General features: G+C 44.3%; 1 protein-coding gene across 1 annotated transcript in view; it reads left to right on the top strand.

Annotated features, from left to right (window-relative positions):
• The window catches only part of fto (FTO alpha-ketoglutarate dependent dioxygenase), a 128,661-nt gene that overhangs the window by 8,293 nt on the left and 96,066 nt on the right, over positions 1 to 24,302 (top strand). Inside the window, exons 2-6 of the mRNA XM_084358004.1 lie at positions 14,149 to 14,226; positions 14,407 to 15,382; positions 18,130 to 18,255; positions 22,235 to 22,314; positions 22,614 to 22,757. Of these exons, the coding sequence (XP_084214130.1) occupies positions 14,149 to 14,226; positions 14,407 to 15,382; positions 18,130 to 18,255; positions 22,235 to 22,314; positions 22,614 to 22,757 (1,404 nt within the window). The remainder of the gene's footprint in view (positions 1 to 14,148; positions 14,227 to 14,406; positions 15,383 to 18,129; positions 18,256 to 22,234; positions 22,315 to 22,613; positions 22,758 to 24,302) is intronic.

The following is a 24,302-nucleotide window of genomic DNA, read 5'->3' as shown; positions in this document are numbered from 1 at the left end:
TCCGCTCTCCTCCCACCCTCTTTCCTCCACGTCTGACCTCTTCTCACGGCGCTTCCCTCGGCCGTCCTGAGTGATGGACTGCGAAAGGCTGGTGGGCGGGTTGCGCTTTCTATGTGGTGGTGTGCTGCGGCAGGCTTGTCACAATCCTAACACTGTCAGGCCACGGAAACCCAGCTGTCCAGACTGAACAACACACACACACACACTCACGCCCACACACACTTACACAACTTTTTGTTCAACAGTCCGTAATTCCATCCACCGGCGCTGTCAAGCACTTGATCAAACGTGCATAAAGAAAGGAGCCCCTTGGCTGAATCCCATCTTCTCTCTTCCTATCATAATGTAGGCAGATTTTCCCTCCTCTGCCTGTTTCTTCAGCTCTGTTTATTCAGATGAGCCTGACTGGGGGGCAGCGGGTCACATCCACTCGCCTGGCTAAAACGGTCCTGAATTGAGGGTTGTCTCCAGTGAGATGGAGAGAGAAAAAACACAAGGAGGGGTTAGGAAGGGCTGCCGAGCGGTCATGTCAGGGCTGTTTGCCGAGGCTGTGTGTGTGTGTGTGTGCATGTGCCACGGCAGGGGTAGGGGTTAGGGAGTTTGAGGGTTCAGTTGTCAACCCCTGTGTCATGCTTGCCCTGGCCCTGTTATGTAGGGGGCATCCACTGTCATTTGTTGCGGGACTGTTTGAAGTGGAGTGAGCCACAGAAGCATAAAAAGCAGTCAGCACACAGCGAGCTCTCAGGTGCCGTCGAGCAGCAGCCGTTCATTTAAAAGTACAAACTCATACTCTGCAGGAAGTAATCCCTTATTAATTTGACACCCAGAAAGTTTGTGTCTTATCTAGTTAGTGTTCTTTTTTCTTCTTCTTTTTTAGAGATTTGTTTTAGGGTTGGCTTTTTAATCTAAAGCATACCTGTGTTAATTCAAGATGGGGACTGATCCAGATGTTTTGTATAGGATGTACTTAGTTTTATGTTGTTTTCCCTTTTATTCTCGGAGCCTCATCATGTTAAGTGAAGTAGGTGGATTAAAGTCATGCTTGAAGCCAACTTTGGGGAGGACTAGGTAAGCTTGTGGTTTTCATCCAACACTCATTCTGTACTTGCAAGTTTTTTTGAAGTTTATCCCTATGTGTGCGCGTGTGCATCTGTCTTTGTCAGCGTAGGTGTGTTTCATCTGACATACATCTCCCACATTCTCCCCACTATGGAAAAACAGCAATGGTTAAGACTCCTTAAACTTGTTGTCGGAGTGTCAGCGAAAGACACGAGCACAGCGGCACACCATGAGCTTAATCCAACAACAGCCCGTCTGCCATACTGTACGCCCGCTATCTGCGAGCGAGTGGACCCCTTCCTCGCAGCCATTGTCACATATAGGGGGCATTGTCACATGTGAGATGGACTCATGTAAATGCGGTGACAGGCTACTGTCTCGGCTGACTGACAGCACAGAGGGATTGGGCTAATCTGAGTGACTGATTCGAGGCGCGCGGCGGCTCGGCTGTCCCCATAACTCCTGAGAAATAGACAGCTTCAGCAGAGTTATCTGTGTTTGTAAGTCCTTCTGCTGCGCTGGGATGACAATAGGGATTAGTGCCAAGGTTCTTTAAACTGTTTTTTTTTTTTTTATTTTATTTTTGGGAGGGGGGGGAGTCGGGCCTCTTATCGGCGTCTCGGCAGGATGCTGCCGCAGCCAGTTTTCCTTGACTGTCAATTAAAGAGGGGATCATTAACTTCAAGGGTATAAATGTTCTAACACTGGTATTACGTTGGGAAGCTAAGTCGCTGACAGATGTTCCAACTTTAATTCTCCACTTGTTTTTTTGTCCTTTAATTAATTTATGTATCACTATTCGGGTTTTAAATATTTTCTCCCCCTGTCTGCTCTTTGTTAGCCTGTAATCTCAGTTACCATGGTAGTCGCAAAGACGATTGGGCCTTGTCACTCGGCTGTGTTTCTTATGAGGTTCAATCGGCTAATGTATTCAATATCACCCAAACTGAAAGGTAAACAGTATCTAATGGCGCGTCGTGTTCCTGCACTGCCTCAGTGCAGCCTGGAGGCGCCGGGCGGGAGGAGAACATCATGTCTGACGCGAGTTCTCCAGGCTTTTCAGGAGGACCTTACCACTCAGAGCGGCGCTTGATAAAAACAAAACGAACGCAGCTTGTATCTCTGTACATGTGTGGGTTTTTTTGGGGGGGAGGTAAACAAAAGTATTTTACGACTTTGGGGTTTGTCTTTTGGAAGCTTTGTTGGCGGTTGTGAAGCACGGGTGTGACAGCTGCGGTTGAGATTTTCCTCAGAGTGGAAGTGCAGACGTAGTGCGGCGACTTGATACGGCGAAGTGCGTACTGCAGGTAGCCACGGAGAGAAAGAAAGAAAACAAGAGGAGGGGAGACGTTAAGGGGAGTGGGAGAGAGATAGGCGACGGAGACTGCTAATGGGCAAACTCTCTTCATCCACCACCACTGCCATCAGCACCACCACCCTGTTCTCTCATGACAGCTCTTTTCCTTTGTTCTCCCCCCTCGGCCCACTCTCTGCCGGGGATTCGTGACAAGTTTTCGCGGGCTGATCAAACGCCGCGGTGACACCTGATTAGGATATAGCGCGTGTTTACAGTCGTGCATGGCGAGGACCCTCCCCCCCCCCCACCCCCCAGACAACAAGGGAGACTTCACCTTGACTAATTAAATTTGCACCTGCAATACCAGCTGTGACAGCCACTGGAGGGCTGCATTTATTTATGTCACTCCATACATACTTCCTGTGACGTTCATGGAGGCTGAGTTTGCAGTAGCTTCTCTGTTTACACACACGGCTTTCCAAAAGGCTGTGTGTAATATCACGGCTTTCAAAATTGCTTTTGACTGATGACTAAAAAATGTGATTTGAACAAATATGAAATCTAATTGCATTTCTGGCAACTTGAGCAATGCTCTCCTTTAAAATGACAAAAACAAATGCAAAGTTCACTTCGGTTAGCAGGTGGCACAACTTGATTTGCATACTTAGGGAATTTAAATGGAAATATAAAAACTTGTTGATGAATTTGATGTTGCACTAATTGTATTACGTGGAAGCCAGTGGATAATAGAGCTGCAACGGTTAGTCGGTTAATCAATTGGTCGATTTTCAAGCAAATGTCAACATTTTTTGCTTCTAGCTTCTTAAATTAGAGAATTTACTGCTTCTTTTTGCCATCTGTATTTGTAAATGAAGAGTCTTTGAGTTTTTGACTTTTTGTTGGATAAAAGAAGACATCGCTTTCTGTGAAATTGTGATGAGCATTTTCCCACAATTGTTTGACATTTTATCGACTAAACAATTTATTGATTAATCCTGAAAACAATTGGCAGATTAATCGATAATGGAAATAATCGTTAGCTGCAACCCTAATAGATGATCTAGTTTCATCAGGGTCAGTTCTGCATGCTAGCTCCAGCAAATTTAATTCTGTGTCTTCACTTGTGTGTTTTTGAGCTCTCTTGCTGAAAGGGTTTTGACCCCTTGTTTAAAATAATGTGATTTGTGTCTTCCTCGCCCCAATGTGTGTCCATTTAATCATGGATTAATGTGCGCACATATGTGTGCTTGTATATAATCTTCTGCTCTGAGTGTGAACGTGTGTGTATCTATCTAAATCAGCGTTGAGAGTGTAAAAGGCCACAGCTGAAGTGAGCAGGACATCATTCACCCACGAGCAGGAGACAGGGCCTCGTAATTTGTGGCCCCCCCCCCACCCTTTTCTCCCTCACTACCTCTCTCTCTCTCCCCACTACCCCACCACCATCCTGCCTCCCCAGCCTCAAATTGACCAGGCTCGACTGCTGGTCATGCTGTATTACATGGGTTAGATGAAGTAATTATTTCTAGGCCACTGACTACAAGCAAGATTAATAGTTTTTGAAACGGCCATAATGGAGGGCTGACCCGCCGTGACATAAGCATTATTTCAAGCTCACCTCCACTCTCATCCCTCTCACCTCTGGGCACCGGCAGAGTGTGATTTATACCTGGGTTAATGAGGGGAGGGGACCTAGGAGCCCAGGGCCACCGGCATACCAGTGCAGTGTTCGGGAGCCCGGTCCCGCAACTGAGCAGACGCATAGATAGTAGATGGATTCAAATCAACAGCAGTTTTTGAATGTCGTTGTTTTACTGTAGGTTGACATTTGACTTGAAACTTGAAATGGTTGGTGCTCACTGAGATGTCTATGAAAGGTCAGAACAATATGGGGCTAATATCGAAACCCTCTGCCCGGCTGATCTGTCCACCACCTCCAACCCTGATGCTCTTGAGCCCTTAGGACCAGAGAAGATGGAAAGTTGTCACTAGGTGGCACTTGGACATCATGTTATCAGATGCTCTCTCCCCCTTCACCCCACCCAACCCCTCCCTCCCTCCCTCTTTTCCTCCCGCCTTTCTTGCCTCCCACGCTTCCTCCCTCCCCTCTGCGCTAAGTACACCTCAGATGTCAGGGTGTTTTATTTTTATTGGATGAGGGCAGTGTGTAATGCATTCACCTCCGTTCCTGCCAGCTGTTAAATGCCCCAGAACATGGTCTGGCCAGGCTCCGCCCCGTTAACCCCTCTGATTGGCTGTAATAATTAGCAGAAGTGAACAGTAACTATGGCGCCTAGCGAGTGTTCGGGACAGCTTGCAACTCCCTGATACGCACGTGACAGAATGGTCCATCCTGCCCAGGCTTAACTGTCTTGGGTCTGGGCCCAAACTGGCCACGTCGCCCCCCCCCCCCTCTTTACTCGAGTGCATGTGTGCGTTTTAAGCTTTAATATTAACCCTCAACTTAAAACACATGCATGCAGTGTGGCACCAGCAATTACATTTTCAAATGGCTGGGTTTGTAAACCTCCAGGATGTTAATCTGTCACCATTCAAGCTACTGGGAAGAGTGAAAAGAGGATTAAGCTATTCAATTCCTGGTAGAATATTTTCCTTTGTTCAGAATGAGTGAAGGAAAAATAAATAAAGAAATGAGGTGGCTTCTCAGGCAAGACAAGTGCCGTCTGCTATACTTCAGGATTTGGCTAATGCCATTATAGCAAACTTATCTGCCTCAGGATTCCAGGAAGACAGAGTGACGGTCGTGTAAACAGCCGCAAATGATATTCGGCCCATAATTCAATATTAATCTCAGGTCACATCATAATGCCAGTTTATCTGGGTCAAAGATGACATGAGGCCTGTCCTAGATGTTCAGTCCACATCTGTTTTGAGCCATATGTTTTTCTAGTGGCTTAGGTGATTGTCAGCATTTAAATTTAGGCCAATGCTTAAGCTTGTTAATAATACCATATTCGAAAAATCAGTAACAAATAAGATAATTCAAGGGATTGTCTGTCTAGCTGTCTTTCGAAAACAATATGATATCGTTGCTTGCAGAAAAGGAAAAGACAACTCAGGCCTTCTCCTGGAAAAATTGAGGCCGACAGGATCCTCTCTAGTTTTGATATGTAGTATGATCTTCTGATTTTTTTCCCTCCTCCCAATGGCTCATTTCATGTGTGTGAATGTGACACACAGCCGAGTTGATGGTAAAATATCCTTGAAGTGTTTTGTCAAGCAACATACTGCATGAAATCTTATGTTTAGCATAAGGTTATAATATACCACATGATAATTGTCACAGCTGTCAGCCAATCCGGTGCAGTACCCCTGTCTTAGCCCCGCGTTTACCCTTGACTCCCAACCCCTCCGGTCGGATTGCACATCATCTTTATCCCCAGATGAAGTACCAGACTCGGCGGTGTCAGAAGATGATCTAATATAGAGTCGAAGGGACACAGAGCTGGGAAATCATCGTCATTTGAAGAGGTTGCTTGTCACATGATGGGTTTGATCAACCAGTGCCGCGGTACACAGAGCCGGGTCTTTGCACTGTCTAACAGTGGTACTGGATTAGAGACACAAGCCACTTCTACTGTGATCAGTCACTCACGCACGGAGACACGCGGCAGGACTGAAATCCTCCTTGCACACTTCATCCACATCATGTACACGCTTCTTCGTCAAGCCTACTGTATGGAAATGAGGAAGACTGCCGTTGACAGTGATAGTACATGCCAGTTTTTCTCCTTTTTTCTGCCTGTTTTTGATGCTTCGGTCTGTAACAGTAGTATATCACGCGCAGCAATACAGGTACTGTCCTAAACCCCTTTCAAACCGGACGAGAAACTCACTAACACACCAACATTTGGCCTTTGTCGTTGGTAGACGAGAGTATCGGCTTTCATTGCCAGGTCAAATGACTCTGCAGTAGTCGGGTAATTACTGGCCTCAACTGTGATCGGCAGTGATGGAAATCGGGATGTTAATGATCAATCGATTAATAAGAATTTAACCAATGAAAATTGTATTAACTGACAATCAGAGATGGGCACAAATACATCAAAGAAGTAGTATTCCCTGTTTTTCATCCCATTTGTGACGTCAAATGTGACACACCAGAAAAAAGCGAACAGAAAAGCAAACTCATCCAATGGCAATGGGAAAGGAGTCGCCCTTTTTTTTAGTGGGTTTGCTGCGTTGTAAGAAAGTAGTGGATTTTGATGACAAAATGGCATTAGAGTGAGATACAGTACATGGTGTGCTGGTCTATAGCTGTCTGACCTGCCTGAGTGCTACTGATCTGTGACATGTTGAGACAATGGCAGTGTGTGTGAAGAGTCTGGCCCTACACCCCTTGGACACTGTGTATGGCTAAGTGCTATTGAATTGTTTATTGTCACAAATCACAAACCTTTCAATGACTAGGTGCGACCACCATACACCCACTCATCCATCCATCCATCCAGCTGCTCTGCCCTGAGCGATGTGTTGGTCTACTGGGCTCTGAGGAGCGTAACGTCAGCCTCTGGAGCTGGGGATTTTAAACGCTCCACCTGCTTATCGATCTCTTCTGCCCCGCTGAGCCAGCCAAGCCCGGGCTGCAACAGAGAGAGAGAGAGTTAGAGAGAGAGGGGGAGAAGGCGAGATGCAGAGGGGAAGGGCAATCTGGTGGCCTCAGTCCTTTGGTCCTCAGGTCTGTCCTTGACACTGCCTGTGGGACAGGCCTGGAGGACGCCTCTCGTCCTCCCTTTAAGCTCTGCATCCAGCCCCTACAGCTAGCCGGCCCTCCCCCTGGGCCGAGCTGCACTTTGCACAGCCATATTGATTTTTTGGAGGGGCAGGAAAAGTGTGGCTGGGTGGTGAGAGCGAATGAGGGGAGGGAGGAGGGGGAAATGGAGAAATCGAGGGAGCTTTCTAAAGCACTGACTTCTCCTTGACTGCACCTAGAGACGCGACAACCCTGTTAGAACAACTCAGTGGCCCTGGTGCCCCGCTGAAAACTGCTAATCACAGTCTTTCAATCAACGCTCCCCCTTTCCTCTCTTCTCCTTCCTCCATTCCTCTCCCTTCCTCATTTTCTCACTCTTTCCCCTGACTTTCCCTTCACTGAGCTGGACCCTGTCTGAATACCAAGGGACTGCGTCTGCATTAAAACTGGCCATTCCACATGGAAAACAGCTGACCTCATGAAAGCATGTTGTAATTCGAAGGTGAAAACTAAAAAGCTTTTTTCGATCGACATAATCTTAATGGAAACATTATGGCCTGGCCGCAAACTAACAATTAAGGCAAAATGGCAAACGGTCCTTGCATATTGGTGGTGGTAGCAAAGAGTTCAAACCGCACTTGTGATGACAAAGGCTGCTAGTTTGAATCCTGCTATGCTCAAGATGCCCTTGAACAAGTCATTTAAAGGTGCAACAGACGAATCTAGAGAAAGATAGTTGAGTCTCACTCCCAGGTCATCAAGCACCAACAGTTTGGGTCGGTTGGTCAGACCGGACGCCAACTTAGTGTTTGACAACCTGGGAAACCAAAAGCATCACTATTTTACGATCTCATTAAAACATGTTGTAATTCGAAGGTGAAAACTAAAAAGCTTTTTTCGATCGGCATAATCTTAATGGAAACATTATGGCCTGGCTGCAAACTAACAATTACAGCAAAATGGCAAACAGCCCTCACATATTGGTGGTGGTAGCAAAGGTCAAATGGCTCTTGTGAGGAAAAAGGCTGCTAGTTTGAATCCTGCACTGGGTGTATTGCTGTAGTTGCCCTTGAACAAGTCTTCTAAAGGTACAATTAACAAATCTAGAGAAATGTAGTTGTTAGTTTAAGGCTCTATCCCAGGTCGTCAAGTACTGACATTTTGGGTCGGTGGGTTAGACTGGCACAGGCATTTGATGACCTTGGAAACCCAAAGCTTTGGTACTTGATGACCTGGGGAACCCAAAGCATGGATATTTGACGACTTGGGAATGAGACTTAACAATCAACTGTCTTATAAATGGTATCTGTAATCCCCAGCTTCTCTGGCAAAGAACAAAAGAAAGTTTTTAGAGTCCTTCAGAAGTCTTTAAATGTATTGCGCAGCTCCTGTGTGTGAAATTTCGTAAGAATGTGAGTGTGAAACCATCGGTATGTTTCTGATAAAGAGCATGCTCGGTCAGTCTGTCCCGGATAAATACAAAGGTTATGTAAGGCATACATCAACAGATCTCTTAAATCGCCCTCTTCCCTTCCTCTTCTTCTCTCCAGACTTGACACTCGCTAAAGGTCACAGAAACATCTTTTTTTCCCCTTTGAGGTGTAGATAAGTGTGAAATAGATGTTGACACCACAGACACATTGAAAAGCACTTAAACAGAGTGGCCATGTGCCAGCCTGTCTGTGTCTGGCTTTGTGCATTTGTAAATACTTTTGAATGATTGATCTGGAAACCTGGGTCTCTCTGTAAGCCTGTCAGGTGCAGTGAGTGAGATGGAGAGTTCAAAAAACAGATGAGGTCCCGCACTTTTTTTTTCTTCGTCATTTCTTTCTTTCTCTCTCTCACGCGCACACACACATCCTCTCCACCTGACAGGATTACACATACCCTGGGATGACTGGGAGAGTAGCTCTGAGTAAGTGTGTGTGTGAGAAAGTGTACACATGGCTCGGAAAGAAAGGATTGGACAGGACTTTTGATGTTTAGTTAAAATGGCGAACCGGGGCGAGTGTTAGCGTACCATATCTCGCACGTGTGACATTTGTCAAATGTGACTCGGCGCCAATAAAGGTGGTCACATTGTGTGTGTGTGAATCTAATTAATGACTGGCAGTGGTCCCCTGCAGCTCTGGTAATGTGCTTAGATCAGTGTTATAAACAGGGCGTGAAAGGTCTACCCAGCGCCAGCCATTTAAATGACTGGCCTCTTGTTCAGTTGGATGGATGGAAATGTTCTAATATTAATGATCGCGTCCCCCGCCGACCTGTCGCGAGGTGAAATGAACAACGCAGCCCTCAGCATACAGTGACAATTAACGGGCCAGAGCCGGCCTGTCTGCCATTTGTCATCACTTACCCCACCTGTGGACCCCCACTGAACACATGCTGAACGTGTCGGTCGATAAATACAGAATGTTCGCGTCATTGATTTGAAAAAAATATGCACCGGTTAATGACATTTTCTGTTTCCAATATTAAATGAGAGAAAAAGTCCTGAATTTGATGAATTGAGTGTGACCCGACCGCGGATGTGTGTCTGCAATATGTGTCTATAGGAGAAACATGTGGAGGATTATGTTCTTAATAACTGGCATAAGCATCTGATCCATATTGTTTGCATAGGCTCGACCTACATGTCGAACTGAATCTGCAATTACGTCTCAGGATAATACAGATTATCCAGGAAAAGATTGATAACAACAAGAAAGTAGCTGAAGGACAATTTTCTCAACGTTTCTGCACAACATCCTCCTGATTGACCTCTGGTTCTCACAGTCCAATTCATATTCATGGGCTGGTCCTAAGCAGGAGTGTGTGAGACATGGGGTTACACATTACCAACGCCCCCGCTCTGAGGTCAACTTGAACACATTCCAGTTAGCCATTGCCCAGTTAGCCGTCACACTGAGTCACCAAACGTGTAGCTGGTATTCTTAAAATAACTGAAGTGGCTGTAAACAAAATGTCAGAAGTCAGAAATGGTTAATTTTTGCCCTGAATGTTTGTTTTTTTAGTGTGGCATGCATGAAATGAAGCCGCATAATCTGTGAAAAAGGTCAGTTCAGACACAGGAGAGCTGCTGTTTTTCAGTTTGTGGCAGGTAGAATGAACATATGTCTATGGTGGTGCAAGGGATAAAACCCAGCAGCAGAAGTTGAACCTCTCTCTGCACTTGTGGTCGTGTATGTGTGTGCCTGTGTGTGGTGGCACCTAGGTGCTGTGTTATCTCACCGTAGTTCAAGTTAGTGGCCAACCCTAAAGATGATGTAGATGTCAAACTATGAAGACCTTTATGGCACACACCTGACTACCGTTAGCTGAAGAGTCTTGGTTTTTTTAAGTGTTTGTGTAAGTTGCTGCCCAGTTATTTTCTATGCTCAAAAACTGAATTCAAAGTTCCTACAGACTTCTATTTCTTTCCATGAATCACGCATGCAAACACAAATGTTCTGGTTCGGCAGACACTCCCTGCCCTTCTGTACGCCCTGTGTCGCTTCACACAAGCGTCCGACATTCTCCGATCCGGTGCCAAATGGACCGAGGCGGAAGCGCCTTTGATGTACATGGGTAGTCCGTCTGTTTGACTCCGGCGTTTTACAGCCGACTTGTCAAAACTGTTGATTCACCATCACTTTTGCAGAGGAGGACCAGTTCTGAAATAGGTGTCACACAAGTACCAATGGCTTGCTGTTTAAACACGGAGCTCTATTACACAGCTATCTCTCATCACGTCATCCGGGGCTGCTCCAGACCTGAGATCTAAGGTTTTCTGTGTAGGGTAGCTCTCGTCTCACATCGTAGTGTATAAGCGTAACAAGAAAATACAGATATCAAACAAGAGGGAAAGAAGAATTTCTGTCTTACTAAACTAGGGTTAAGCCAGTACTCAGGTGAAACTCTCAGACTGATTAACAAAAAAATAAGTAGTGTATAAAATGCCAAGATGGGTCGCCACATTTACTTGGGCGGTCTTTGATATACCTGTGTGGACCGCCTAAGTAAACCACATTTGTGGGAAACACTGCTGGTAAGGATAAAGTACTTACTTACTTACGAGTTCAAAAATCATCAGAGTAAAATGCAGAAATGTGCATCCTCTTGATGAGGAAAATCCTCAGGGTATCAGACTGAAGTTAACTTATTAAAGCTTATAAAAAAATGTTCTGTCAAAAGTTCTCCTACTCTTGTGATCAAAAATGTTGTAAAGCTCAGATCTGGTGCGTTTCTTTAACTATTAATAAAAAATTAATGTATAATTTTTTCCCTAAAAAATAAGTACATCGACTTCTGAACAACCCATAAAAATGTCAGGTCTACTGTACATTGACAACTTCCTGTGTAAGCAACACCCATTTCGAGTACAAACACAGATGGATAATTTAGTCAGTTCAACAGATGTTTACAGATAATGGTGTACTTTCTCATTCCCATACTAAACATTACTAACCAAACATTGAAAAAAAGAAGTGCTTCCACATGAGGTGACACTTCTACTTATCAAGCCATCTTCAGGGCTGCCTCTACATTGTAGCTTTTATGATGCATCAGCCAAATCTAGTCGAGTCTAGCGGGACTCGTGTCCTCCTTCAGCCTCCTTCAGGGGCAGACACAAGCGAGACTGGAAGTGTTTTTTTATCCCCGCAGCAGCAGAGTTATCTGGCTATTTTGAGCTATTGATGCTAAGCGCCGGACATTAATCTACTCGGCAAAGAAACGCTTTGAAGAAAGTGTCCGTTGAAGTGTCACAGATGGGGGAATAAATGAAATTAATAAATATATGGTACACACAGTTTGATATCTCTTATAGGCCAAGATCAAAGCAAACCAATTGAGTTCTATTCTACCTAATATGTTTTTCTGTGATAAACAGTCCGGCTGAGGGAATAATCCCATCAAGGAAGAGAGAGATTAAAAAAAGAGAAAAAAAAAAAGCATCAGATATATCACTCAGCGCAGACGGTTGGCAGGGCTACCGTGAAGCATCCGTGTTATTATGGGATTGGTAATCTCGTTTCTTGGGTCTGAGTGGAAACGCAGACCTTTTTTTTTTTTTTTTTTTGCGCCTGGTGGTTTTCCTTCTAGAATCAGGTGCAGACACAGAGACAGGAAGACAGACACAGCCGGTCCTCTGATACTGTGAGACTCCATCTGCTTCAGAGGGCTCCGGTAACTTCTTGTCTTTCTTTTTTTCTGTGGAATTTCTGAGTAGCTTGATGTATTTGACACGTGTGTGACAGCGCTGGTTGTGTGCGATTGGGGTTGAGGCATCATGCTCGCTACCCCGGCTGCGTGTTTTTTTAAGGATGGGCATGTACGTGTGTGTATCTGTTGGAGCCTAACACACACATACACACACACGTACAGTATGAAGACTCACTTGTGTTGCCTGTGTACACAGTAGTGGTTTGCGTGCTGTGACTAAAGCACACTGTAATGATCTTACTTACGTGCACACATGCGCACATCTACGCTAGATGGATGCCAAGCTATGGATCTGTACAGACTCCCAGCAGCACACAGATAAACACACACACAAGACACACACATACGCATACAACACTAGCCCAGAGCCTCACCTTGATATCTTGAGCTTCTGTCATGAGTTAGAATTTGACACCGACGAAAATGTGTGTCAGGTTGTCAATTTCTTCCAACAGCCTTTGAATGCCGTCTGGCCATGAATAGTGCATGTTGTTTTGTTTTTTAGATTCCAACTGTCTGCAAGTCTGTTTTTGTTTGTTCCAGAATAACTTGGAAGGCCTGTACACTCATGTGCATCCTTTAAGAAAACTTTCAGCAGGTGTTGTGTTGTTTAGCCTAAGGTAAAGATTCAGCCCTGAAGGTAAATTCGCCAAACTGCTTCAGATCTGATGATGCCCTCCCATTTCTTCCGCCTCCGTTATTGGGATGTGTTTTTCCTCCCTCCTGTCTTTAATGCACATTCTTTCACCGCTTGCCCTCCTTTTTGATCCAACCTCCTTTCTGCTCAGGACACACGTCTTTTTAGACCTGCACTTTAATGTTATTAGCCGGACATTTTATTTCACTCTAAAAGTCACGACATATTTTGGCGGTCGGTTCCCATATTCCCTGTAGAGAGCCACATGAGGTCTCTGGCATTATTAGGCCGGGAGAAATGTGAGACGCTTGTTGTAAATGTCTCGGAAATATACACAGGGTCGATCCTCCTTAAACTACCACAACTGCTCGGTGGTTGATGCACAGGCCATTCATGCAAAACTTTAAAAGATGTAAAAAGACAGTGGCATGTCGGTGACATTTCTCCTTCCCCTGCTGTTGAGACACCATGCAGAGGCTATGTATGAGTGTGTGTGTGTGTGTGTGTGCACCTGTGGGGAATGAATATGAGGCTCTAAACCCACATGTGCACATATATATATATATATACCACCTCCACGTACACACACCTAAGCACAAGCACATACAGGAGGGCAAGAAGAGGCAGGGTGGGGAAATAGTTGTGAAATTTATTTGGGCATATAGTTTTTATGCCAGTTGCCGTTGGATTCACAGGTCAGAATGGAATGCGTCCCATGAAAAGTACTTTGATCCCTCCACCAGGTTCATGGTTTTATTGGAGGAGCTCTGTATGGCACAGGGCATCTTTTATAAGGTTGTGAGGAACCCCACGGCAGCTTTTCACAAAATCATAAAAATGTGAGACGTCAATGAAAATGACAAGTCGCCAGGTTCCTGTGACGTCACAGCTAGTTTCAAGAGCATTATTTGTTTAAATGTATTTATTAATTTGATTCCAAAATACATGCTGATTCAGTCCGTATAATTAGATCAAGATGGGCTATTAACATATTTCATAGTGAAGCAATGTAAGATGGTCGATCATGTGTTTAGGTCAGTAAATGCAGTGAAGGCAGTCTTGTATTTAAAGACAGATTTTTCTGATTCGATACCAGAATTTGTATTCTCACAATGTTAAAGGAGGTGATAAAAGATTCCTGGATCCGTCCCTTTATCCAGATCTGCACCAAAATTTAAGGGGGTCTCTTCTGTGCCTTATGCTACTTATCAGCCTATTTTGCTGTGTTGTATTCCACAGAGGCGGAGGCTACTGCAGGAGTTGGGAGACCAGAAGATCCCCTTTCTGGGACCATCAGATCGGGGCTTTCAGCAACTGGTGAGCCAGCCACACATCCAGATAATGCTAATGATGTTTAGACCTCTACTTTAAAGGGCCTCTCGCCGACTGTTACCTGTGTAATTGTTTGCTCAAGATCTGACAGAGAAAAAAGATTTGTCATGTTTTTTTTGTATGTCATGGTCAGCCTTTTACGATAAAATGTCTTGTGTTTCCAAGTGGGACTCCAGTTACTCTGGCCTGGTTCTGAAGAGATCCTGCTCACTGCCCGTTGAGCTCCATGGCCGGGTGCAGGCGGCTCTGCTCACCCTGAGAAGGAAGGGCTGCCTCCTGAGGGATCTGGTTCGTGTCCGTGACCGAGATGTATTCACCGCCGTGTCCCGGGCTCTTCTGGGTGAGCCGGGCCACACCTATCGCTATCTGGACACGCGGCTCTTTGCCATCCCCTGGCACAGTGAGGACACAGACGTCAAAGGACAAAACTGTTGTGACCCTGACTTGAGGGCTGCTTGCAAGGCATTGTGGGAGCTTAACACCTTCTTCTGCTCTGATGTGTCTCAGCTGAAGGAAGGAGACAGGCTAACGCAGTGCGTGAAGGGGGAGGCAGAGGCCAAACAGGGTGAAGAGGGGGACACAGAGTCTAAACACAGTGAAGACTCCAAGAACAGTGAAGGAGGGGACTCAGAGTCCCGACAAAGCGAGGAGGGGGACACAGAGTCCAAGCACAGTGAGGAGTGGGACATTGAGTCTAAACACAGTGAAGAGGGCTGCTCCGGGACAAAACAAGAGGGAGAATGGGAGACTGGGTCCAAACACAGCAGTGAGGAGGGAGAGTCCTCCCAGCTCAAACCAGGTGAGACCATCGTCGGCACAGAGACTGAACCGGTAGAACTGGGGCCCAAAGAGAAACCTGTGGCCCAACTCAAGCACAGCTTGTCAGATTACCACATTGAGGACAAGGAGGAACAGGCGAGCGGGCAGGGCTGTTCCCAGCCGAGTCCTCCGCAGGTATGCACCGGTCCGGTCAAGTTCAATGTCACCTTACTCAACTACATGGACCCAGCAGCTATGAGCCAGCTCAAAGAGGAGCCTTACTATGGCATGGGGAAAATGGCAGTAGGGTGGCACCACGATGAGAACCTCATCACTCATTCGCCAGTGGCTGTTTACAGCTATAGCTGTCATGATGATAAAGGTAAGAGTCGAATCTTAAATAGCTTACCTGCCATAACTGTGCCGAACGGATAACATTATTTGAGATCAGTAGATTTAACGCTTTAGAATCTTTTATTTCAAGTGTCATGTCAAATGCTAACGCTAATGCTATTAAACGCTCTTCGGCATTTTGTTCTGAAATTAAGATTCCTTTTTGTCTTCCTCCGCAATATCCCGTCAACGTATCTCAGTTGCTTTATTGTGGATCAGATGCAGCCAACCCTGCGTATTACGGCCCTACAGCAGCGCCGTAACATCTGTAGACACGGCCCCTGGTGAGGCAACCATCAGATCCATCTATGTGATAGTGTCAGGGCATTATCAAATGTCATCACTGCCTTGCTGCTGACAGCCTTATCGCCGACGTGCGTCGGGAGATCACAGACATTTGGATCTGAGCTCTTAACACGCGCTCAATGGCGCTGTCTAACAAACAGGCCTTATCACACACACCGCATCTCATCTAAATCATTTCCCCAAGAAATGATCGATGTGCAATTATCTGATATGGAATAATGAGCCCTGCTTTGATAAGTGCTACTAGCCTGTACTGTATGGAGAATACGATGTCTCCTAATTATGGAATGTGCACTCTTTCGAGAGCTGATAGTATATCCTGATCCAGTTGATAGAGAATCTCATTGAAAGAGGAACTTTGCCTCCAGAGCGTCTGCAAAACATCTATAGAGGATAGTACCACTAATCGAAATATGTGCTATTTTAAATTTTCTCCTTTTAATTCGTGTGTCTTGGATCATTCCTTGCACCTTCCAAAGAAACGATGGTGAACAAAACATAATTCCCCGTTGTATCTGTCTAAGTCTGTGTCTTGAAATTGTAATTTTACAGTATCGTACGACTGCAATGCCAACTGCTCTGACATCCCAACACATTTTATTAACTGGGCTTTCTTCAATGGGGTTCCTTAACCAGGAACACCTGCTCCAGAGGTCTGCTTCAGCAATTTGTTCCAGGCCATTTCAACTTTGACCCTGTGAACACGGGCTTCAAACGCTATGGCATAACACCTTGCCGTACATAGCAGCTGTGTCTTTTTCTACTCCTGAATGACCCCACAGCTCCAGACTTAAGAGAGGAAGGTCTGATCAGAGCGCCATGGAGCTTTATCCTAGTTACTGGCTCTGAGGACTCCCAGAACCAGGCTAATGAAATTCTTACCTTGAGGAATGTTGCACTTCTACAATAACTCCACATTTCTTACATTTGTGAAGAGAAAGGCCTGTCCCTGAGAGGAAGGAAACACAGCACATTAGATATGTTAGATATACAGAGACTTGATGTTTTGCATGACACCTGCTTCCTTTGAGAGCCTTTTTTCTCTATGAGAAGCCTCACCTTGTTTTTATGCTTCAGCAAGCGAAGTGTTCTGAGTGTTTTTCCCAGCTGCGCTGATCCAAAGGAATCTGCCACGACTGAGCGTTTTCCGGCACGGAGGATGATCTTCCACCATTCCTGAGGCCTTGGGGAGTTCTGTCATTAGCTGGCTCTCAGAGCACAATGGCTGGAAATTAAGTTACTATTTATCCGTGCTGAGCAAAGGAAAAGGCAGCTGTGGGGCAGAGAGGCCCAGAAAGACTTTAGTATTGATTTTGCTGAAGGGTGTTGGCCAGCCGAGCCAAATCTTGTTTTCTTAGTATTCCATGTAGGGATGGAAGGAGAGAGAGGAGCAGGTTACAGTGAATGGGTTCAGAAACAGGAATATCACAGGATACCTGCTGTCCAATAACACACTCTCACACACTTACTAAACAACATCAAGGGCTTTTATCCAACTATTTCCTCTTGCACAGCATAATGATGGCATAAAGATCCTGTGCTAACAGCTGATATGATCACAGCAACACGCATCATCTTTGCTCTGCTGTTAAGTGATTCTTACATCCTGGAGACAAAGCCTTACATCTTAAACCGTTGTTTGGGTGGTATGGATTTAATCATTGCACTCCTTGTTCTTTAAAGTGGGAACCCTTTATTTATTTTTTTTTTTTTTTTGGCTACATCTTACCTGCTGATAAATTAGTAGTGTTTAAGTTTTTTATCACTAGAGGTGCAACCATCAGTCGATTAGCTATTTTAATCATCAATTTTAATCATAATTATTTCTCAGTTTTTCTGGTTCTAGCCTCTTTAAGTACTACAACAAACTTTTAACAGTCTCAAGTAAATACTGATGCCTCCATATGAACTACACAGAGGCAGGAAGCTGCTCTGTCGTCTGGTGATACGGCACTCAAACAAACTTTGCTTTGCTTCTCCACCGTCGTCTTTTGTCCACAGGGGTCGCCAAAAAAAAAAAAAAAAGCTCCTTGTAGTAGCTTTAAATGTGAGGATTTGCTGCATTTTTTGTCATTTATAATAGTAAATCTAGAGTTCTTGGGTTTTGCACTGTTGGTTGGACAAGAAAATGCAATTTGAAATTGTGAAGAGCGTTTTTTTTTTATTTTTACAATTTGTTGACATTTTATAGACTAAAAAAAAGTGAAAATAAATCCCAGATATGTCTTATAAATGAGTATTGTATTTAAAAAGATGTGATTATAAAGTGATATGGCATGTCTCGCCATGAAAATGTGAGGAATTTAAGTTTTGCACCTTTACACTCGATGTAAGTCACGCTGGATGAAACTGTCAAACCAAAAGCCTAGAATATGAATATAAATGTAAAATGCAAATGTAACAGCGAGTCGGGCTGTGTGTGACTGACAGGTGAGAGCAGTGAGGGGGGCAGCACTGAGAAGGCGTTTTGGAGGATTGGGCTCAAGGTAGCCTGGGACATCCACACACCTGGCCTGATGCTGCCGCTGGAGTCTGGAGACTGCTACTACATGCGAGGTACTAAATCTTCTCCATACAGACACGCACACATGCGCATGTAAACACGTAGCTCACACGGCTCACCAGCATGTCTGACTTTGGAGGGAGGACCACTTTTATTACCCTGCGTTTTAGTGTTTCTTGTACTTTGTCCCAAATGACCCATACCAGCAGGATGCACTCTCACTCTCATGCTGTGCTCTCCTCTTCCAACCATCAGGAGAAATGGAGCTGAGGTGTGTGTCTGTGTGTGTGTGTGTGTGTGTGTGTGTGTGTGTGTGTGTGTGTGTGTGTGTGTCTATGTGTGTGTGTGTGAGTGTGAGAGGGGTGACTTGGCCTGAACACAGAGCTTTAAGGTTCCATGAAATTGTGTGCATTAGAGAGGTTAAGAAAACCAAATGTTATTTTTTGAAGTCCTGTGACCCAGCGCTGGCTACGTCTCTATGGAGAGGACAGACAGCGAGCCACAGGGGTGTAAATCATAGCTTAATGCTTTTGGCTGCAGCGGACACCTCCACCCTCCTCTTTTTTTTTTTTCGGCCTCCCTTGGGTCCTTCCGAGCTTTCTCGTATTTTCTGAGCGTGAGGACATTTATCCACATCACAGCAGAACCTTCAGATGTACGAGAAGTAAGGGCCACCCGGTTGAATGAGATTAATCCCTCTTTAAGGGCACTCCGCTTTCAAAAGTATACAACGGTAGACATATAATATAATTCTGTGTCAGGTCACTTTTTATCTGCATGATGAATTATTGTTTTTTGTAAAGCAACAATTGATAAGATAATCAAATAAATAGAATAAAAATAAAATACATATTTTAGTACAGACTGAACTTAAACAGATATCCATTCATGATATTTAATGTAAAAATATCTGTTATTTGAATTATGTTTTTTAAATGTTTGTCTAATTCCTTAAGTCCTTCTTAATTTTTGCCTCGGACAGGTAGACCAGCCTTATATTTTTGACACAAAACTGTGCCCAGTATTTATCTAATATATAATATCATCATACGTATAATCATTTTCTTGTATCTTATTTTCTGTATTATATTATTTAATCCGTCAGATATCTACATACCGTATGTGATAATCTACTGTGTGTGTTTGACCCAGTGATTAAAGAGACTTGCTTGTGCTTAAAAGATCATGGCTTTGATCCCTCCAACAGCAAATACAGTACAGTATATCCATCAAGTGTACGATCACATGTGATGTCAGTGTTTTTTTATGAAGACACTGGACCCCTACCTGTGCACTCTGCGTAAATGTCAAAAATCATAAATACACTTCAAAGATTTACAGCACCTGTCAGCTCAGAGCGGTCTGGAGTCAGGGGGATGTAACGTGATCTACGGCACTATATCCAATACATTTTTAGGAGGAGATGGTCTATATTTTAAATATTTTTTTTGTGTATTTCTTTGATGAGTTTCATTTTGTGTTTTTTAGCCCTTTCGACAAACGACAAAACATGTCACTAGTACTGATGTTGCGTACAACATTCAGCCCACACTTCACTGAACAACACAAGGGTCGATTTTTCCACGTGATGGCCTCTTCAAGTTAATTCACCATCCTTTTCTTGTAGAGAGTGCTATTTGAGTGCGTCTGATTTATGTTAAAAAGGCAGAACTTTAAAAGAGAACCGCTTCGCTCTTTTTTTTTTATAGCATGGACATATCAGATGTGCACAAACACATGGATTGTCCAGATGCTGTACAGGTACAGTACCTGGTGCCTGCCAAGGTGTAGAACATCAAATGCTGCATGTTTTTTCTTTGGCATCAGGAAAAGGTTACACAGGATACTTGTATAATCTAGTTTCAGCTCTGTCTATGTCTGTAAGTTTCTTTGAAAAAGAACAAATCCTAGTGAGTTTTTTACTTGTTGTTACTAGTGTCAGCAGTGGAAAGGTTATTAGCAGGTCCTTAATAAGAATTTGCTTCACTTCTTGTAGTGTCAGAAGGAATATGGGTAAATATAGTGTATATTTTAAATTGTTTAAAGGCACATAAAAGGTTAAATACATTTGTATACAGACTGTCTATCAGATTGTCTATGTACTTATGTTTGAGAGGCTATAATAATTTTCAAATAGGCCACTAATAAGAACCCATTCTTTAAAAAGTAAGAAATAGGAAGGTTTTAATGAATTCCTGAAGTTGACTCTTTGAAGCCGCTCTGTTTTCATCTGAGAGCGGCGATGTCTGTACCTAATATTCAGCCTGACAGGGCTTGAAGCCGACCTCCTTTAGCTGGATAAGATTTACAATAGAACAGTCAGTTTCAGGCCAGCCATGATAATAGAGTGATGGGCTGTTGTGCAGACCATTCTAATGGGACTTGACTGTCGCGGATCAGTGGGGATTTATGCTCCACTTGGTGAGTACGCCCTTGAGAGGCCAACTGCTGCACAACGATAGCAGCTCACACAGTCCTTGGCTGTCTGTCGCTTTTGTCGGTCTACCTGAATTAAATACTTGGCACAGTGCGCGAACATATGCACGCACCTATAAATTTGCACAAACCACATGCACAAAAAATACACACGCATGCAAAGAACGCTGTCCGGTGCTTATTCGAGGAAAGGACATGCTCCGTCCTTCTGTTTCAAACACACACATAAACACACAGATGGCACAGCCACCGCTAAACCATGTGTTAAAAATATATTGTACCAGTGTTTTAGTGACATACACTGTATGATAGATAGTTTTGTGGTATTAAAAGGAAACTACAATGGTGTCTAACCACAGACACCGTAATGTCTTTTCAGCACCATTTGTCGCCGGCTGGCCCTTTTGAACTGCTAATGTCTGAGCTGCTGGAGGCAAATTGAATCACCATCATTTCCACCCAAATGGAATTTCAGTGGTTAAAAAAGAACAATGCAAGTCTTGACACCGGGCCTGTTCAATAATCAGATTTCCAGCTCCCAATGCACAGGGGGACTGGAGAAAAGAGTTGACCCAATATATTTAAAAGCCTGCTTCCTGGAAAAGGAGGACAAGTGGCAGCAGGCGCAGGGGTTGAAAGAAAGATAAATATTTATTACAGTTATCGAGTTTGCCTCGACTCCCCCCTGATCCCACTGACGCATCAGACGCGCCAAGAAAAGAGCAGATTGATGGAGATAATTTGTTATTGGATATAAACAGTTTTAAAGACGCAGAGTAATTCTGCCCAGAGACCTAATCCTTCACAATCTCATCAGGGTGAAGAAAACACCGGCAAGTTGTTTTGTTTGTCACCATCTTTTTTTCCCCCTCCTACCAAACAATAATATCTTGCTCCCAAAGCATTTGGCTGTTTGACTTTCAAATCACAGGCATTAGCCAGTGTACTCTTGCTCAAGGCGGGTGTAAATATGCACATGTGCTGTGAATGACAGCTCTGTCATGGCTAAATTAATTATTGGTATGAGGCAAATAATGGCAGAGCTGCGAAACATCTATACACACAAAGAAACACATGGAGGGATACACAGGAAACAGCAGTAAGGCCTCTTTGTAAAGCTTCTGAGGTATTGGACAAATGTTTGTTGGTATGGCTCTTCCATCTTGACAGATTGAGCGCGATCTGGTTTTGTTTGGTAATTAAAATTATAGTACAATGCTCAGTCTATTTGATTGGGTGCTGGACCGTGCGCAATCTGTCTGAGCGAACACGATGATTTAGTTGTCATGTTCCTTGACGTCCTGCCTTTCATCTGTTTTTTCTATTGTAATCAGTTTCTTCTCCTTTCCTGGTCTGTTTTATTCGTTATTATAATTAATTAAAGACACAAGATCAAAATATGAAATCTTGACTCTTATTAGCTATTCTGTTGCATTTCTGTGCCTTACAATGTTTTATTAATCTGTTATTTCCAGTGGAGGCATTTTCTTTCTTGATCTGTTCTCTTGTTTGCTCTTCTTTGCTGCTCTGTTGCTGATTGTCGGTGTCGTTGTTATTGTCGTTCTGATAGATTTCTCCCCCCCCTGTATTTACCAGATGACCTGAACTGTACCCACCAACATTGTGTCCTAGCTGGAGAAACGGCACGCTTCAGCTCCACGCACAGAGTGGCCGAGGTGAGAAGCCAGCCGGCGAAAGGAGAGTTTTGAATTTGTCGATTATAGCGTGCCAACAGTCGTCTTTGGTGTCGGGGAGGACTGCCGCGCGTACTTACATGATATTTAAGGGATTTTTTAAAAGAAAAACGTCAATATTGTGTCGAGTAGACGAGGACAAAATTGATAAAAGGCACATTTTGAGTAAATTGGTGTGAAAAATTTCACCCAAAAAATCAAACCTAAAACTAAGTTTTTAATTGTCTTCTGATTCACATGGTAATTACTATATAACACTGGGTCTGTTCCTTTCCTGCCAGTGCTCCAGTGGGACTCTGACCTACATCCAGTCGCAGTGTCAGGAGGCCCTGTCCAACCTGCACACTGACCCAGAGACCGGCTCCCACAGCCTGCTGGCCCTGCTGCCGACAACGCTACGGCGCTGTGAGGAGATTCACAATGAGGTGGGGTCATTGTGGTGTATCTTGTCTGTTTGTGTACAGTGTTTGTTTTGCACGATCATGCACACATTTGTCTGTAGTTTTTGGACAATTTCGTATTTGTATGTAAGTGTTAAAAATGTGTTGTAGTTGCTCTTTTAACTTGTAAAAACATGTTGCAGTTGCTGCTTTGAGCACCAGATGAGTGAGATTTGCCACATTGGAAAACAGAATATGTGCCAATAAAGTTTGGGCAACTTTAACTTTGAAAGATTCAATATACAGTATGTTTCTGTCATCGTGGGCCTGCTTGACACTATATGAATTGTTCCGATGCTGTAGTCCTCGCCCATCTGGTGCTCCAAGAAGGTTAAAAACAGCTAAGAACCATCTGCAAATGTGACGGGCTTTCATCAGGACAGGATCACAGAAGATATTAGAAAGTTGTTATGGAATATAGAGAATTTGTGCATTTTAATAATATGGATTAATATTTAATTAAGGAGTTACATCTTGTTTGAACAGGCCTGTGCATTTGTGCTGGCGTTCATTCGAAAGGATCCACATTTTTATGCCTGTAGTAGAGTGCAGACGCTCTCTGGATGATCAGCAGTCGAGTCGACAGTTTTGATGTCATGTCAACGTCGTCCCGTGCAGGTGCTGGGTTACCCAACCAAGTCATGATGAAGGAGTCGTAGAATAATCTACCTCACAAACTATACTGTGTTTCAACAAATACACCAACAACATTTTGGTAATTGAAACTCTATAATACAGACTGGCAAAACAATACATCCTGGTTTGATATGCCCTTTCCAGTCCCCTCTGCATCATGGGACTTACAGACAATACTGGCAGTCCTCTGACAGCAGGTTAAAACTCTGTAAACAGCAGAATGGGCGCCTGCCAGCTTTCTACCTTCTACTTACCTGGTTGTTTAGTGGCTCCAATATGAAATCCAGGTTGTTCTCATTTGTCCTGGCCTGTGATGGATCGTAAGGCAATAGCCTCTCCATATGTTATCTAAAGATGGAGTCATGCCCCGCTCCCCTCCCTAACCCCCTTTCACACACAACGAGTGATGCTGGCTTGGGGTATTGAGGGATAGAGCGAGGTCAGAAAAGAGGAACGCGAGGGCCCGTCTGCGGAGCCACGGACCCCCTGCGCTCGCTTGCCGCAGGCCAACAGTTAATATTGCACTTCACCTCTCCCCCTTCACACCCTTGGGCTCGAGGCGCACATCCTAGCTGACGCAAGCACCCAGGCCCCTCAGCAGGACGCCATGACAGATGAGTCTGACGTAAGGTTGTTTAAAGGTTGTAGACAATATTAATTATTCAGCTCTGCCAAACAATAGGGCTGTCTGTGTCAGGAGGAGCGCTGCGCTATTTGAGCTAGCAACACCTGCTAGTTTGCCGCATAGCGCCACAGGATTACCGAGCATAGGCCTCCACCAGGACAGCGAGGTAGGCTTATTTAGGAAAACAGGATGCTATTTATAAAAGAGCAGGCGTGTGTGTTTGTATGGGTGAATGTTTAAGTAAGGGGGGGTGCTCTCGGGGGCTCAAC

The sequence above is a fragment of the Pagrus pagrus genome (genome assembly GCF_965226575.1).
Source record: "Pagrus pagrus genome assembly, chromosome: 1".
NCBI classification, from domain to species: Eukaryota; Metazoa; Chordata; class Actinopteri; order Spariformes; family Sparidae; genus Pagrus; species Pagrus pagrus.
This window is presented reverse-complemented; position numbering and strand designations above follow the sequence as displayed.